This window comes from Centruroides sculpturatus, unplaced genomic scaffold (assembly GCF_000671375.1).
Source record: "Centruroides sculpturatus isolate CEXI.00-Female unplaced genomic scaffold, Cexi_2.0 scaffold904, whole genome shotgun sequence".
NCBI classification, from domain to species: domain Eukaryota; kingdom Metazoa; phylum Arthropoda; class Arachnida; order Scorpiones; family Buthidae; genus Centruroides; species Centruroides sculpturatus.
The window spans coordinates 285,810-303,864 of record NW_019385147.1 but is presented as its reverse complement, the minus strand read 5'-3'; the positions used below and the strand labels follow the sequence as shown (position 1 = coordinate 303,864).

Below are 18,055 nucleotides of genomic sequence, written 5' to 3'. Positions count from 1 at the left end.
ACCATATACAGTAGTATCTTAGGATATGAAATTAATCCATTCCTAAACTGAGATTGTATCATGAAAATGTTGTATGGTGAATCATTTTTTCTCATATGATTACATGTAAAACCAAATAACCCATTCCAGCACGAAAAAAACACTCAAATTAAAGGTAAATAGTACATTGAAAAAAAAATGACTTTAGTAAGGAAAACACTGAAAAATGCGTTTTATAGTTGTAAATGTATAAATAACCATAATAGAATAATAATTGATAAAAAAATGTAGTTTTATTTGCACTTTACCTTTGAGGATAGACAACGGTGGAGGTGTAAACTGGTGGCAGAGGAGAGGGAAAAGGGAAATGATACTAAAACTTAACTTACATAAGATAATGTAACAATAACTTAAAAATAACTTAACACTAATTTTTTTATCTTTTCTGTTTTATATATATTTTAAAAATTTTTTATTCACTGCATTTTAGCTTTCTTTCCTTCACTTTCACCAGCACTTTCATTGGATAGAGATCACTTGGTAAATATCTATCCAAAGAGGTTTGGCTTTGCCTACTTTTTAAAATGTTTCTAAAATGACTTAGGCAAATGTCATTAAACTGAGCAGCAATATGGCCAGTGTGAACCTTTTCAGGATGTTTTTTTTCAATAAAATCAGTCACTTTCTGATAATACCTCAAGATTTCCTTTATCAAGCAAGATCCTTCCACAGTGAAGCAAACACGTGGACTGAGACCAATGAACAGAAGGAACATGTGGTCATGGCAGTGGCATTGCGAACTAATGTAACATCTTATGGTGAGTTTTTGTTCATACTGTGGAGCAAAAATATGTTCGAATTTTGTGTTGTATCCTGAAAATTTTGTATGCTGAAGCGTTCGTATCCTGAGGTACTACTGTAATTTGTGCATAGTCACAGCAAAACTTCCCCCATACTTGTAATACGTTTTGATAATCATTACATGTTCCTCTATGATGTATCTTTCCATATTAACTAACTGAATGTTTTTACTACAAGATGTCACTTCATATGGCACTGCCAACCCAATGGGAGAAAAATGGCATGAAATTTAAATCCTGTGTTAATTTTGGAAAACCCTTTATAATGTAGACTTGGACAATTTTCCAATGTTTTAATGTGTATTATGACATTCTCAGGTAATAATTACATAATTACAATAATTTAAAATGGTAGCATTCTTTTTGGAGGACACTATATATATATAATAATGAGATTGTTGTAACAACTGCCCATATAGATTTCATTCTTACAGCATTAAATTAATATTAAACTAAATAAATTAGAAAGTTAAAATATTAGAATATTATAGTATCAGAACATATTTTTAAATTACAGCACTTAGATTGTTTATTTAAAATAAAATAAAATTTAATAGAATATGCAAATATTTATAAATAGGAATTCACAAATTGGATCAATAGATGTTGAAAGATAAATTTGGCAACAAATAATAATACCAATTATACATGTGTGAGATTCTGAATATTTTAAGTTAAATTATTTTAAAAATTATAGAAATTTTTTTAAAAATTAAATAAAATAGTAATTTGAAATTTTTATCAAAGTTAAAAATCAGAGAGAACAAGGAACAAATGTTTCCTGTGTTGACAGTCAGTTCCTGAGAGAGATTTTATCTCCCATGTCTAAAGGAATGACTAAGCCAAAAAGACTCATCATGACACACAGTCAGATGATATTAATCCATAATCTCTGTTGGAAGAGAAAAATAAATATAAATACAGGATATGTGCTAAACTCCATGCACATCACAGCAGCACATCACATCACTATCACTGTATCCTCAAGTTAACTTAGTGCCATACTTTATAAGATTGAACTTTTGCCCAAAGACAATAAGGTTACAAGTCAAGAATAATATGGAGGTATTATAATCAGTACTTTTGTAAACTCTCTCTCAATCTTTAGGGACCTAGTTTAAGGTTTTATCAGTAAGGATAAATCATAGCTAGATGTATTTAGCTAGTTCATTTGTATTCTTTGTTATTCATTAAAGTTTTGTTAATTTGTTGACTAAACTGGATTCTAGTTTCCTCACAGACTCCTATCACTTAACTCACGTGTCTCCCCACTCAAATGAGCCCTCCTAATTGGAATAATAGAAGAATCATGAGTTAAACTGCAAAATAATAGTTAAACTGGTGTCAACATCCTGACGTGGATCTTTATTTCACAATCTAGATCCTTATTACTGCTCATAGTTTAGCCACCCTCTGATATAGAGATCAGATCTCATGATCTTGTGCAGATTAAGTGGTCATTAGAATTTACCCATGACCCCCTGTTTGTCTCACACATGACTGCATATGTTTTGCATCTATTTCCATTTTATTTTAGATTCCTATTAACTTCTAAATATTTTTTTATTTTCTAATTTAATAATACACAGTAATCCCTTCATTACTTCTTGTGATTAACATGTTTCTCAAAGTTAACAAAGTTCATAAATTGATAAAAAGTTTCAAATAACTGGTTAAAATTCAATTAATACAGTGTTATTTTTAAGAATAGATTCATATTTCTGAGCTACCAGCACATTTGGTAAATACCTAACATGAATGAACACACACCAAACAACAATAAGCTGCTATAGATAGTTGTATGCTGAAAAAGAGAAAACAAGACAATCCAAACTATAGTTTCTAAATATTTCTTGAAAAAATATATTGGTTTTCATACATCACTTTTTATATTTGTTTATATACAATATGCTTTAATCTCTCTAAGATTTTAAATGTTGTATATATTCTTAATATATGTTGTAATTATATTTTATTAATAAAAGCAATAAAAACGACTATCTTAAAAAGTTAGTAAACATTTTGAAAATCTTGGAATTAATTAAATTAATATGTATTGATTATATTGTTCAATTAGTGCATAGTTTTCATGGGTTTCATTAAATATATTAATTGAAGGATTACTGTGTGTTCTCTGGAGAACTATTTTAACCAGTTCCATTACAATTCCAGATTAAATAATTCATATCCTACATTATTTTTCTGTAATTCTTATTAGCTTGTTGTTGATTGTTTGTAAAATTATTTTCCTTGGATTTAAAAATCAATTGAAAATTTATGCTGAAAAGAAAAACAATGATTACTCTTTAGTATAATGAATATATATTATCTAGATATAATTGCACAACGGTTTTCAAATATTGTAGGATGAGGACCAAGATTATGACTGTCTTGATTCTGTCTCAGCAGCACATGTCTTGTATTTAAGATGATTAGTTTAGTTCTGATCTAATAATAGAAAAAAAAAATGAAACCAGATTTAGTGTGGTTAAAATATATTTTCATATAAGAAGTTACAATCATATTTTATGCTTTATCTTATACTAAGACTATATATTAACTGAGTTACAATAAAACATTTAATTATTATTAACAGACCAATGTTCACACAATTATGGCATCTGAACAAAAGATGCAAGCTCTTATGCAGATGTTACAAGAAGCAATTGATGAAGCAACTCAGTTAGAAAATTATTTAGATGCTTATGATAATATGTTAAAGGTTTGTTTTCTTCTATTTAATAAATTTTGATTTATTTTTGAATTTTAAAATGATTATAAATTATTTCAGAATGTGCGTGACAGTGTTTTACATATGAAAGAAAAAGATGCTCTTATTCAGATTCAGAATATGAATAATGTAAAGTTGTTGACAGAATTACAAAATTTAATTGTAAGTAATAAAACAATTAAATGAAAAATAATTTATTATAAATTATAATAATAATTATTATTATTATAAGTTTATTAATTTATATAAAATAAAATTATAAAATTGAAAATGATATTACATTGATTTTATCTGTTAAAGAACGAATCTTGACAGTTGAAGACTGTGATGTAGTTATATAAAACTGCCAACTCTGATTTTAGCTCCTCTGTTTTTAAATCTCCAGCTCTGACTTCTTCACAAAAGTTCAATGTGTGTTAATAATAATAAATTCACTAAAATGATAAATGGTATCTTAGGTCACTTTATCATACCACATGAATTATCGTGCTACTTTTTAGATTTAACTCATATTTAAATATGTTTATGAAGTTTATATATAAGTTAACTTTATATCAGAGTCAAAGTTGGTACATTTTTATTGACTCAAACTCCATGTTTCCAGTTGAAGATAGCTGTTATATTCCAGTAATATATATATGCTTAGATCAGGGGTGGCAAACCTATAGTATATAAGGAGAAATCATCTGGCATGTAACATATCATGTGATTTCAATTTATTGTGTCTTTTTCAATCATGCTTTTGGTTTATCATCTGATAACCCTTTTATTCAATCAACTGTTTTACATTTATTCTATATAAAGCATATTAGTTTAATTTTTTTTAAAATATCATTATTCAAAGTCTAAAACTTTGGCACACATAAACATATTTAAAACTAACTATGCTTAACATATGGTAAACAGGGTATGGTAAACAGGTAACATATGATATGAAATTGGGTCATAGTTATATGTTGTGAAAGATCAGGTGAACAAATATTATAATAATGATTTGTTGTCTTTGTCAACAAAAATAATTTTTTTTATAAAACAATATTTTAACAATTATTAGTTGCATTATATTTAATAAACTAGTGCAAGTAATATGTTAATTGTGTGTGCATTTTTTGAGCTTCTTTTGACCCCTTCTTTTTAATTACATGTACAGTACAGTAGTTTATGAACCCTACTATAATTAAATAACTATGCCTTCCAGTACTTTTCCAGCACAAATATTCTTTTTTGACAAATATTTTTTGCTTTTTTTTTAATAAGCCTTTCTGAGGTGTCAGGAATTTATCATTGAATGTTCTAAATCAGAATGATTCCAGTTTAGAACATTCAGCCAGTGAATTTCTGACATACCTGAGGAAGGCTCATAAAAAAGCCAAAAACATTTATCAAAAAGAATATTTGTGCTGGAAAAGTATTGGAAGGTATAATTATTTTGTTATAGAACTGTATTCCAACTTGAACCCTTCCAACATTGAGGAATGGACTTGAAAAAGTTCTGCAAATATTTTTAAACTGATAGTTTATTTAAATGAACTTACAAGAACAAATTTGTATGCCACTAATATCACTAAAAAAAAGTTTACATAGACCTTGACTCCCTCCCTACCCATATACAACAATATACTTTTTGTGACCCATCTCCACCATAAACTGTACTTATAATTAATTGACAGCCCTAACATATTAAACTGTTCATGAATATCTTATCTAATTGCTTACTAGATAGAAGACTTTTCAAAATAGTTTAGTTTGAATTATAAAATTAACTAGACAATGCAGTATATTTATAATTATATTATCATGAAAACTTAATGAAATTTCTTTGTTTTGTATCAGAGTTATTAGAAAAATAGTATACTGATCATTCAAAAAAAAGCTTTATAATGTATATCTTTCTCATATATTTTATTAATTTATTTTGTTTAATATCCATTTTTATTGTGTTTTGCATTACAACTTAATTTAAACTTTCTAATATATTTGTTTTTATATTTAATGTAATTTTATCATAATTGATTATTTGTTTAATGTTCTAAAATATTTTTTGTGCTTAAATTCTGATAATAGCTATTAACANTTTGATTTCTATTTAAAAAAAAAAAACAATATTTTAATTGTTCAAATATTCTTTGTTTTAGTTACACTTTATTTCAGTTTATTTTAACTTTTATATTACTTCACTAAGGTGATTGGGCAGCAATTTGAAAAAATTGTAGACCAATAAATTCCCAGTGTCATCTGTCTGTCCTTCCTTAATCTTGAGAATGGAATTAGATAGATAAATGTTTGGGCCATATATGGAAAGCTTAGGGTTGGAGGTCCTGATTAATTATATGCAAACTTTCAGTTTGCACTGGAAGTCACTTTATTTCAATTAAAAAATTTTCCCCCAAAAAGAGTTAGATAGATGGCCAGCACAATTCTATTGTAACAGGAAAGGTATGTTGTACAGGGGCAAGCCACTACTAATTTGGGGTGGAGAGCATATATCCATCATGGGCAAATGCGGCTCTTTTTGAGTTACATGGCGGCTCTTGCTAAAAGTTGTTAATTTCTGCTTTTTATTATTATTTCCACAATTTTGTGAAAATATGTTATTAAAAAATTCAATATTTGTTTTATATAATATTTATATTACGTAATAAAATCGCCATACAGAACTGCAGTACAGAACTGCGGCTCCCATGCATTTTGCAAAACCTACATTTCGGCTCCCACCCCTGGCATATATTTTAAATTAAGTTAATTAAAAATATGATTGAAAATTGCAGTCTGGCATTGTCACAAAGCCAGGCTGCAATTTTCAATCATATTTTTAATTAACTTAATTAATAAATAATTGCTCATTTTTTAAAAATTTAATTATAACTTTGATACTTTTGACTTTATTTAATTATAGAGTTGATAGTTTGACTTACTTAATACACATGTACAATCAAACCTGTCTATAACAGAACCTGTATATAGCAGAAACCTGTCTACTATGGAAGAGTTGCTTAGTCCTGTGGGATTCCATTATAGACAGGTTTGAGTGTATATCTATATCTATAAATGAGAATGTTTGTTTGTTTGCTATGCACTCCGAGGCCATCTGACCAATTGGTATGAAACTTGGCAGTTCCGTTAACATACTACTCATTTAGATAATGTCATATGTACTACCCCAAAATATTTATTGGATTTTTACATATAAATTAATTTTTGTCTCATTGGATTGGCTGAATTTACATGTATTGCCATCTATCGACAAAAAATTTAAAAAATAATAAACTCAATATAATTCATACCAAAAAGGATATAATTAAATAAAAAAACAACAAATGTTATATTCACTTAATTAATGTGACAATGATGTAGTGAGGAGTAGACACACTAAATTATTACTTTGATGAGTAGCACATAGCACTCCCTTGCATTAAGTTGAAACTGTTACACTGTTTGTTAATTGTGGGTTCGCGGGTGGCCACATGTAGTTTCCCAGATTTCTTCAAGTAAGTAACACTAAATAGGGGCCAGTTTCCCATAAAACTCCTCTTGGGAGGCATCCCACGTGTCATGATGCATAAAATGACAATACAAAATTACCAGCAAGCACAAAATACATTTTAAGAAGTTTTCAAGGATGCCAAGTTCAAATATTTGGTCCATTTTTTTGTGAAATTTGATTTGTTGTTAGATTACTGTTTGATATTCGGCTGTGAATAGTACTGCATAGTACCATTCACTGAAAATATTAGAGATACTTGACAATGAACTTGTGCCATTTCATATCATCAGAGTATTGTGAAAAACTTGACAATGATAGGCTAAATAACCAAATTCTTTATATGGTTTTTGTTTTAATATTTGTTGTTTTTATTTTTTGCCTGGGCAATGCCAGACTTATGTAGACAGCGGACATATAGGCCCTTAAAAGTGGCGTTTTAGGTGCTTAAAATAAGCTCTTAAATTGCGTCGTTTAGGCTTTATAAACAAAAAATAGGTGGTCAAAATTTGCACAATGAACAATTAACATATTTATCAAGACAATGAATTTTTTATTTAACATGTGTATTCCAAACAAAAATGCACGTATTCAGAATGATGCAAACACAAAGGTAGACAAACAATTATCTTTACATTTTTTATTCACTCTGTTTACCATAGTTAGCTTCATAATATATTACAAGTATTTTTTCCAAATTTTCAATAGAAAAGTTGCAACATTTGTCATTGAGAATTAATTTATATGGAGAGAAAGAACATATAATCCGTTAACTTCAGTAGATGTGGAACACATCTACTGAAGATAACGGACAATATTTCAACCTTGGAAGAAGATGAACTGGGAATTCACCTTCAGTTTTGCTCTTCTTTCCTGCCAAAATATCAGCCACAATAAAAAACATTTTAATCCAAGTCTCTTTCAAAGCACTGCTTTCAACTCTTTCTTCACTTTTTTTGCAGCAGTGCCTGGTGCATCACAAAGTTTCTGCTTAGCTCTGTTGAGGAGATCAATTTGTTCATATATAGGTTTCCCACTATTTTCAAGAGCAGTAATAGTATCTGCAATGAATGTGAAATAACACTTGATGTACATCAACTTGTTCTGAACATAAATGTCATTCAAAATTTTCTTGGCTTTGTATAGTCCGCTAAAGTGGCCAGAAGTTTTTGATATCGAAGAAATATTCACTGTAGTAGTTAGTAGAAAATCTTAGTCATATATATGCTAAGGGAAAAATAGGCATTTGCCTAAAATCTGCTGTCTAAAAATGACAAATAAAGCATCTCTAATGCTATATTTATTAAATAAAAGTATTTATTTTAAAATATTTCATATAGTTTTAATTTTATTACTATAAAATTGCATCAAGAGGTGTAATTTATTTCCGTTGTTATTGTGTTCTAATTTTTTCTGCTTGGGATATGCATGCACTGGGACTTAAATATAAGTAATCAATAATAATTAAAAAATGAATCTGTCTGATTGCATTTTCATGAAAAAAAATGAAACTTAAGCAGTTTAATTTAAGAATTAAAGTAAACCTTTTCAGAAAATGAAACAGAAAATTAATAAAAACTTTTTAAAAATACGAAAAAAGTCTAAACTTTATGTTTTAGGCAAAAATAGGCAGCAACATCAAAATAAGCATTTTTAGGCATTATAAAATACCATTGTTTCGGTCTAAATGTTCATGAAACATGCTCATACAAAATCTTAGCCATGTATATGCCAAGGAAAAAAATAGGCATTTGCCTAAAATCCGCTGTTTACTTATATGTTAGTGTATGTATGTATAAATATTTTTTTTATTTAAGCTTTTTTTTCAAGTTAAAATATATATATTGCAATTTATGTATTTATTTATGTTGTTTTATAGTATTTTATTTTGGTTCAATTTTAAATGTTTGACATTCCCTAAACTTGTTTTCTTTTTCTTGAATTCTTAATTATTGAATTTAAAAACATTTGATAGAATTTTTTTTAACCTGAAGATGATCTTTTAATAAGACCAAAAACATTTGTTGTTTTAACTTTTTTATTTATTTATTTTTATTTTTAAACTTTTTCCACCCTGTGAGCACTAAGACTACTGTCTAGCCAATTGAAATGTTGCTGACTGTATTACAGTAATTAAGTTTAAAAAAGTATTTTGTGACAACTAATTATTTCAAAGATTATTATTTTAATTGCAAATTATATTTTTTCAGAATCAATTAGATCTTTCTCATAATCATAAAATGAGTCTTATCGAAGGAGATTTAAAAAGCCCGGAAGCCATCATGAACTGCACGCTAGCCGCTAAAGCACTTCAGAATGCTATGAATGCCCAGATTCATCCAAGTACGTTAACTTTTGTTTAAATTTTATAATTAATTAGTAAACTTTTTATGCCATTTTATTAAACAATTCTATTAAAATTATTTCTTATTTCTTCATTATGTCTTGATCATCAGGTTTGACAAAAATGGCAGCATATCAAGAACAGCGAAAACTTTTCGTAAAACTGTGTACGAAATTCTCGACTAAAATTAAAAGTCATTTGGTTAATTTGTTTAATCATTTGGTAAGTTTTTAATCTTGTTTTAGTGTTAATTAAGTTTATAGGAAATGCAAATTCTAATTTAAACGAGAAGAGACTTTTAAAATCCATTATATATTGCTGTTTTGTATTTTTATTTGGTTATAACCTAACCTTGCTTTGTTTTTATCTTTAAATTTTGGTTACAACCTATTAGGTTAGTAAATTTGATTGGCTAATTTAATAATGAAATGCAAATGTTTGCTATTGAATTTGGAGATTTATTTATTTATAGACATAGAAAATGTAGCCACATTTTAATTGCAATTATAATTAGAATCAATGCATCATATTGATAACTATATGTTAAAGATTAATTACTTTTCAAAGATTTGAAAGTATTAAATCTGATTTAGAATATTCCTGATTATTTTTATAATTAAATAAAAATAATAATTGTTACTATATTGAATTCATTAATTTTTTTTAACATTTCTTTATTTTTTAGGGCAATGAATTAGGAGAAACTTTGAGTTTCTTTGCTCAAGAATTAACTTTGCCAACCCACACAGCTTGTCATAATGAATTACTACCATATACAGAGTTAATACATTGGTTAAAAGTTGCAGATTATTCATGCTTTTCTCATTTAGTTGAGGTAAAATGTTTAATTTTATTAAATATTTAAGAAAATTCATCAATGTCAATTATTAACGCGAGTGGCCGTGTGTGCAGGCGATCAGATCTGGGATCTAAATTTGGGTTGAGAGACAGTGTACCGGAAGTAAAGTACTCAGATACGAAAGTTAAAAAATAAATACCTGTTTATTTTCAACGAAGAGGAATACATGATACAATATATTGATTTAACCTATCTAGCTAGCAATCGCGAGAGAGAGAGAGAGAGAGTTTACAATTGTTCACGAGTTGGGAAATACCTGTGTTGATGGTGATGATTCTTGATTTGAGATTCTCAAATTGAGGTTGAGATTAGGATCTTCAGGGTGAGGATTTGGATTGTTGGACCGGTCTGGATCAAGAAAGTTCTAGGTACAGTGGAAAGTAACGTAAAAATCCGACAGAGTACTGATTGAGCACAGAAATTTGCACTGACACAGGAAAAATTTTGATGACTAATCCAAAAGTGACTGGCGACAACTGACTTTTTGGCTGTCAAATCCAATATCACTGCAACATCGCCTGACCAAGAGGTCAGTAGATCACGGGAATGTGACACTTTCGCCATTGAGAAAGTGTAAGGGGAGATTTTCTCAGGTAGCTGAAGACAATTGTTGAGCAAGTATGACAACATCGACGATTGATTTTTGTTAAAATTCAGAATATCACAAGTGTATTTGGTGTCATAAGTGAGAATATAAAGTTTTATTATGATACAAGGTGTGAGACAGGGATGTGTATTATTGCTTCATTGTTTAATATATAGATTAATGAATTAATAGAGGAATGGAAAAACCTAGCACCACTAACCTTCAAAATATACATCAATGCAATAATTTATGCAGATGACATTACCATTATTCAAACTAAAAAGTTTAATTATGCGATATGCTTCTTGTCTAGTCTTGTATACAAATATACGAGCGCTAAGACGGCTTTTCTTTTTCACTAGACTTATTACACCATCAATGAAACAGAAAACAAACTTTAGAAAGACTTTTTATTTATTTGAGAATGAATTTCGGATAATTATATCCCTTTTCAACTCGTGTTACAACTATACAGGGAAAATTAGCATAACGTGTACAAGTTAGTAAAAAATTTACTATAATGTTACAAAATTGTAGAACTTACATGAGACTTACATGGACTATGAGACATGCAGGAGTTGTGACATTAGAAAAAATATGGATGGTGATTATTGCTTAACAGGTATAAGCTACAATAATGATTAAATTGGAAAAGATTTACAAAAGGGGAACAATTAACATAGATGTAAAAAAATTTTTGAACTTACAGCAAACATCACGGCCTGGTACATAGTGTTGGAAAAAAACATCCTGGTAAGCATGACACAATGTTGAGTTAACAGAAACGGAAAGGAGGGAACAGAAACAGATTGTTTTAGTTTACAGTAGAGTTTCATAGGATGGGATGGTCCATAAATTGTAAGTGGGAGAGGATGCATTAGGAAGGCATCACCTTGAGAAGGGGGTGAGGTAGTGGGTGGGGTGGACATAAGGGAAGGGGGATCGAAAAAAACAGGTGTTTTGAGGGGTTAGGGAATTGTAGAAGAGTGGAGGAGGAAGGGAAAGTGAGACATATGGGTGCCCTGCTGGGTGCCGTATTTTAACACATTAATTAAGCACTATTGACACCCCCTTCTGGGTTTCTTTTGGTCAAGTATGGATACCAAGTTTCATGTAGTTTTTGATTAATATTATTATTCATTACACTGTCTTTGTTTTTAAGGATCTCAAGAGGTTCATACCACCTCCTTTTCTGTGTATGTAATTCTTTTTTGACAATTTTTACAGTTTCTTTTAAGATTTGACAACCTTCATTGTTACAATGAACAGCAACAGTTGAGTTACAATTATTATATTTAATCGCGGCTATGTGTTCTTTAAACCGGGTCTTCAGATTTCTACCAGTTTCACCTATATATGACTTTGGATTAGTGCAGTTACAGCTGAGTTTGTAAATTACGTTTTTTTGGTCCCATATATTAATATTATTATTAGTACTATGGGGTAACCTTAGCACCAGAAACTTTTCTGGTGCTAAGGTTATACCATAATTATGTGATATGGATTTGATTCTTTCAAATATGTTTTGTTCATATGGAATTTTAAAATATTTTTGAGTGGTGTTATTGTTTTTGTGTTTGTGTTTTTTAGTACCTTTGATATTGAGCCATTTGCTGAGTGTGCTTTTGCTGTAACCGTTCATTAAAAATATCTTTATTACATCTTGTATTTCCTCAGTTCTATCAGTTTCACTAGTGGTGCATTGTACGATTTTGTCAATGTACATGTAAAAAATGTTTTTCTTTATGTAATACGGTACCTCAGAAGTGTAGTGTATGATACTGTCAACGGTGCAAGGTTTTTTGTATTTTTTAAAGGTGGTTTTGTTGTTAAACTTAGTGACGAGGATGTCTAGGAAAGGTAACTGGCAGTTAATTTCGGGTTCTAAGTCAAAGTTCTAAGTTTGTAAAAAGGAAAGGTTTGTAAAAGGTTCTAAGTTTGTAAAAAGTTTAAGACAATTTAAAAAGTTTAATATTTGCATTATATCAGTTAAGCAGCAAATATTATAAAAATATCTCTCCAAAAAACAAAAACAATAGCTTTTACAGGAAGAGATGTAGTCAAATCAAAAACAATCTTAGACAGTACTATCAAATATTTAATTATTTCGTGACAGTTGTAGGAGTTACCATTTAAACTACAGAATAACTATGTACAGAATAAATTTGATCTTGTCACTAATCTAAATCATTAAGTCTATCCTCACCAATAAACACACAGATGCCATCCATAAGATGCTGGACAATCTAAAAATCCTTAAATCAATACATAGTTTAGTGGACAAGATTATCAACCTCAGGCTGGACTTAAATATTTCCCAACCAGCAATACACCCGGCCAACATTATCTCTAACAACTTTGACCTACAACACCTTCTATCTGTAAAGGGCCTATGCATATTTACAGATGGTTCAAAGGCTCTGGGGGCAGTTGGCGCTGCAGCCTGTCTTGAAGATCCCCATGAAAAATTTTTCTGGAAAGCTGCTTACAAATTAAATGAAAACTGTACAATAAATCAGGCAGAGTCACTTGACATTTGGAAGTCACTCAATCATATCCAAAATAACATCCAATACTATAAAGGTAATAAAATCTACATTATTAGTGACAGCTGCATGGCACTGCACCAAATCAAAAATGAAAATTATGAACTTCCAATCATCCAGAACTGTCTGAACACCATAAAGTCATTGGAAGGAAAGGCTCACATAACCTTCCACTGGGTCAAGGGACACTCTGGTACCAGTGGAAATGAAAAAGTTGATAAGCTTGCTAAAAATGCCCACATTGTAGCTTCTAACTACTCGTACACAGCAGTTCCAGTCTCCTTCTTGTGCAATGAACTTCACTCTGTCATCATGGCTTGGTGGCAATCTGACTGGGAAAACAGCCCCATTGGACACAACACCTTTCAATTTATCCCAGACGTCATCAGGAGGCCTCACCTGAAGCATCTGAGCACGACTCACGTTCTTACTCAAATCCTAACGGGGCATGGTAACTTCAAAAGTTATTTACACAGGTTCCTTAACAAAGGAAATGGACTATGTGACTGTAACATTCAAGAAAAAGATGACTCTTTTCACCTCATCTTTACCTGCACGAAATTTACTCAACACCGTCAACCGCTACTGTGCAAGGTAACTGACAAGGGGCACCATTGGCCCTGTTCCCTCAATGCTCTCATTGAAGACAAGGATAGCTACCGGACTTTTGTGCAGTACATTAACAACCTGAGGATAGCAGACTAACATATTCCAATCAACGGACAGATTACCTCACCAATATCACCCACGTCCAGTAATCAAGACTTATCGGATCTCATCTGAAATCCCTCCACATCATCATCACATACGGTCTACCTACTCTTCGCTGTGCCAATCCTGGCTCTCCATTCTCAGCATACAGGTTCTCTGCTTTGTCTCTCATGTAAGCCTCATAAGGTGCCACCTATTTCATCTGTCCAATCAAATTGTATATAAGCTACCTTGTTAATTGTATATTATTTTAAGCTGTTCATTAATTAGTTCCCGGCAGGCGCCCATGGATTCCTCCTTTTCTTTCTATCTCTTTTCCCTCCCCCACTCCTACACACTTGCCCCTTCTCTTTCCTCTCTTCCCTCACTCATCCCTTTCTCCCTATCCTATTCCTTCCTTGACTATACCTTCGAGTTCGGCCAATTACTTTAAATCTTATGTCTTATGTCACTAAAGAATAAGTCATGCATTAGTTTGACTTAGCAGGTAGCTTAGGAGCAATTAGTTTAAAAAATTCTAACTGAGCAGTCATGTTACCAAGAACAATGATATACAAGATGGAGTGAAAATAAGTGAAAAATGTGGGACAGATTGGAGTGTCAAAAAAATATACTAATATATCAGATATTTGGTAGATATTATCTACAATATTTAAATATAATGTAAGTAAATATTATTATTAATAGATATTTAAGATATTAATTTTTGATATAAAATTATAAATAATGTTAAATTACATGCTACATGTATAACACCAGTTTAAAAATCTAAACATCTAAATCTAAATTAGTTTTTTGATTGAAGCTTTGTGTGTGTAAAAAAAGAAAATATTAAGCATATTTGAATTGTATTTATGAAGATCTATTTGTTTTTTTATAATGTAAAAACAAAAAATATTACTTTTACATATATTAATCTATAGTAAATCATTGCTAACTTGGACCACATAAATCGATCAAATTTTTTTTCGAAAAGCTGTACAGTAATTTAAAATTTTTTGAGAATAGAAAAATCATAGTTAATGAATGTTTTTGATATCTGGAAGTCTTTGTGATACATGCATTACATTAATAGCTATAGTCAGTAAGTTACTGAAGACTACGTTACTATTAAGTAATTTTTTGAGCTCACTTTCTATAATAATAAATTCAGCAGCATAACCTGCTAAAGCTCAGTAAAATGTCTGTATAGAGCTGATCATGACAAATTACAGCACTGTATATCCATCTTTTCATTTTTCATGTCATCAGAGAAAAGATCCCACTAACTCTGGACTTTTGTTAACTCATACAACCTTCATCCTCCAATAGTTTCAGTTATCAGGAGTGTTCTGTATCATTTTGAAATAAATGTAATTAATGTTTCTGTAATTGCTTCATACCAAAGAAATACTTACCCAAAATTTTTTCACAAAAATATTTGGAATGAATTATTTTGCATATTTTCTTTTTATAATTTTTCTTCCCCTTCTTATATTTAGTCTTGGTAAAATTGTCAATATTTACTAAACATGTGATGCTAAATTTAGATGAATTTTGAATAGAATAATAGTTTAAAATAATTTTTGTCGTTTTGAACACCATATATTGTAAATACACGAACACTAGGTAATCTTCATTTTAAATTTATTCAATTTTTAGTTGAATAAATTTAAAATGAAGATTGCCTAGTGTTCGTGTATTTACACTATATGGTGTTCAAAACAACAAAAATAATCACCGACACGGTTTCAAGAATGTAAAACAAGTTAAAAATAAGTTAATATTTTAACGACTTAATTGAAAACAATAATAAGTTTGGATAAGTCAATATGGCAATGGTTAAAGACAGCAAGATTTCTCTGGAGCATATTGCTGTCAGCAGAATGAACTCAAAAATAGTGATTTCTCCTATCGTTTTGAGAATTAGAATTTGGTTTTACTTTGGATTCTTGTGATTTTTGTGGATGTCAGAAGCAGACTCCTTCATTTTTCATGCACAGATTAACTTATATATTACTTATTTATTGAGATCCTGATTTATCAGACTTTAATAGTTGTTAGGTTTTATATACCTTTATCTTCATTATTCACTGTTTTTCTTTATATGCATATGTTTTTTTCCATACCTATTGCAATATCCCTTCCTGTTATTCATTTAATTTCCTTTCCAATATCAATCCTTGTACTTAATGATTTTCTTTAACTGTTACTTATAATCTGTCTATGGAAAGAATCAACTTTGGTATTAACCAATGAGCATCGGCCATTGACCATTGACCACAAGTTACTTTTGACTTCTTCCTCCTTTGTTAAGCACATCACATCATTATAAACAGTGTTATGAAAGTTTCGTGTTTTGGTATTGAAATACCAGGAAGTTTGTTATAGTAGTTGTTAAATTCATAATTCTTTACAGTTAATATATGCTATAAAAAAATTAACACACTTAATGGAAAAGTTATTGCTGTCTAGTGAGAGAAAATAAAGTAAAATTCACACATGGCCTGACATATTAAGCAAAAAAGTGCTGACATTATTAAAGAATGTGCTGATTGGTTTAACTGAAGCGACTTCATGCGTGACATGGACATTGTTCTCAAGTTGATTCTTTCCATAGACAGACTATAATGATTTTAAATATAGTATTTATCATTCTCTGTTGAGTTGTTGTTTAATCTGATTGTAAATTATTTTATAGTTGACAGGATAGATTGATTTTTTATTTTCAGTTTTATTAACTTCTTTTATACATAAATTATTAAGATCTTTAGTTTTTAAAGTGTATTTTTTTTATATACATAATCTAAAAGTAATTATTACTATTATACAATAAAACAAAAAACAATTCTTCTTATCTTCTACTACATTTCAGTTGCAAAATTAATATTTTAGAATAATTTAAAATGAAAATTAATATAATAATTTTTTCAAAAACAGGTGTACACTTCATCTCTAAGTAAGTTGTATGAAAAAGAGATTAAGAATTTTTTTGAATTGGCTAAAGAAAGGATATCTGGTAAAAGTGCAGATAAAAGAGGTAATTGGATATGAGAAAACCATTCAATTATTTTGTCCAATTAATTTAAATAATGGTTTCTTTAGCTCGCGTGTCAGGCTCGAGTCAAGATTTAGGAGGTAAAGTGAGCACAAAACAGTGGTCGTCTTCATTGCTGGGAATGGATCCGGAACATTTTGGTTCGGAACTAGATTTGGCAGAGAGAGAACTGTTTGATAAGGTAAAACACTTATCATATATAACAGTATGATTTTAAATGTTTTTTATGTTGCTCCATAAGTATTATTGTTACAGTTGATTGAACAAATGCTGAGTGCTTTGGAGCCAGTTTGTTTAGCAGAACAAAACTTTTGCATTAAATTTTTTGGTCTTGGTTCTGACATTCATTCCTCATCCTCTCACGTCAGTCAGGTTGTAAAACACACTTATTTTTGTTCATTGATACTTTTATTAAATGGCATAATTTGTTAAAAAGTTTGTTAAACATTTCTATTTCAGCTTTCGAATCAACCAAATACGGTCAGTCGTACTCCGAGTAGTTCCAACCTAAGCAGAACAAACAGTGAAGAATTGTTGTCGAATGCACAAAAGTAAATATTTGTTATTTTAAATTTTTTAGAAATTTATTGAGCAGTAAATATACATCATTATTTAATATTTGTTTTTGATATAAACTTACTTCCTAATATGAGGGAAAATTAATAAATAAAGTATAATTTTCATGACACTGTTACAAAATAACATGGAAGAATAAAACAATACATATTTTTTATGTGGTCTCCCTTCTGTCACATGGTCCACCAGTGTATAAGCCTCAAGTTGCTCTCCAAAAAAAGTTATTTTAGTTGAATCTTATGCCAAGTCCACACCATCTTATGCATAATGTTGTGTGACTCATAAGTCAATAAATAATTGCTCGTTATTTATTGACTTTTCCCATATTATTTATTTTTAGAATAA

The 18,055-nt window shown here is 29.7% G+C and overlaps 1 protein-coding gene across 1 annotated transcript in view; it reads left to right on the top strand.

Annotated features, from left to right (window-relative positions):
* The window catches only part of LOC111635441 (exocyst complex component 1-like), a 41,853-nt gene that overhangs the window by 15,346 nt on the left and 8,452 nt on the right, over positions 1 to 18,055 (top strand). The window contains 9 exon segments of the mRNA XM_023380400.1: positions 3,436 to 3,561; positions 3,631 to 3,732; positions 9,262 to 9,394; positions 9,508 to 9,617; positions 10,081 to 10,230; positions 17,017 to 17,116; positions 17,182 to 17,315; positions 17,390 to 17,506; positions 17,594 to 17,685. Of these exon segments, the coding sequence (XP_023236168.1) occupies positions 3,436 to 3,561; positions 3,631 to 3,732; positions 9,262 to 9,394; positions 9,508 to 9,617; positions 10,081 to 10,230; positions 17,017 to 17,116; positions 17,182 to 17,315; positions 17,390 to 17,506; positions 17,594 to 17,685 (1,064 nt within the window).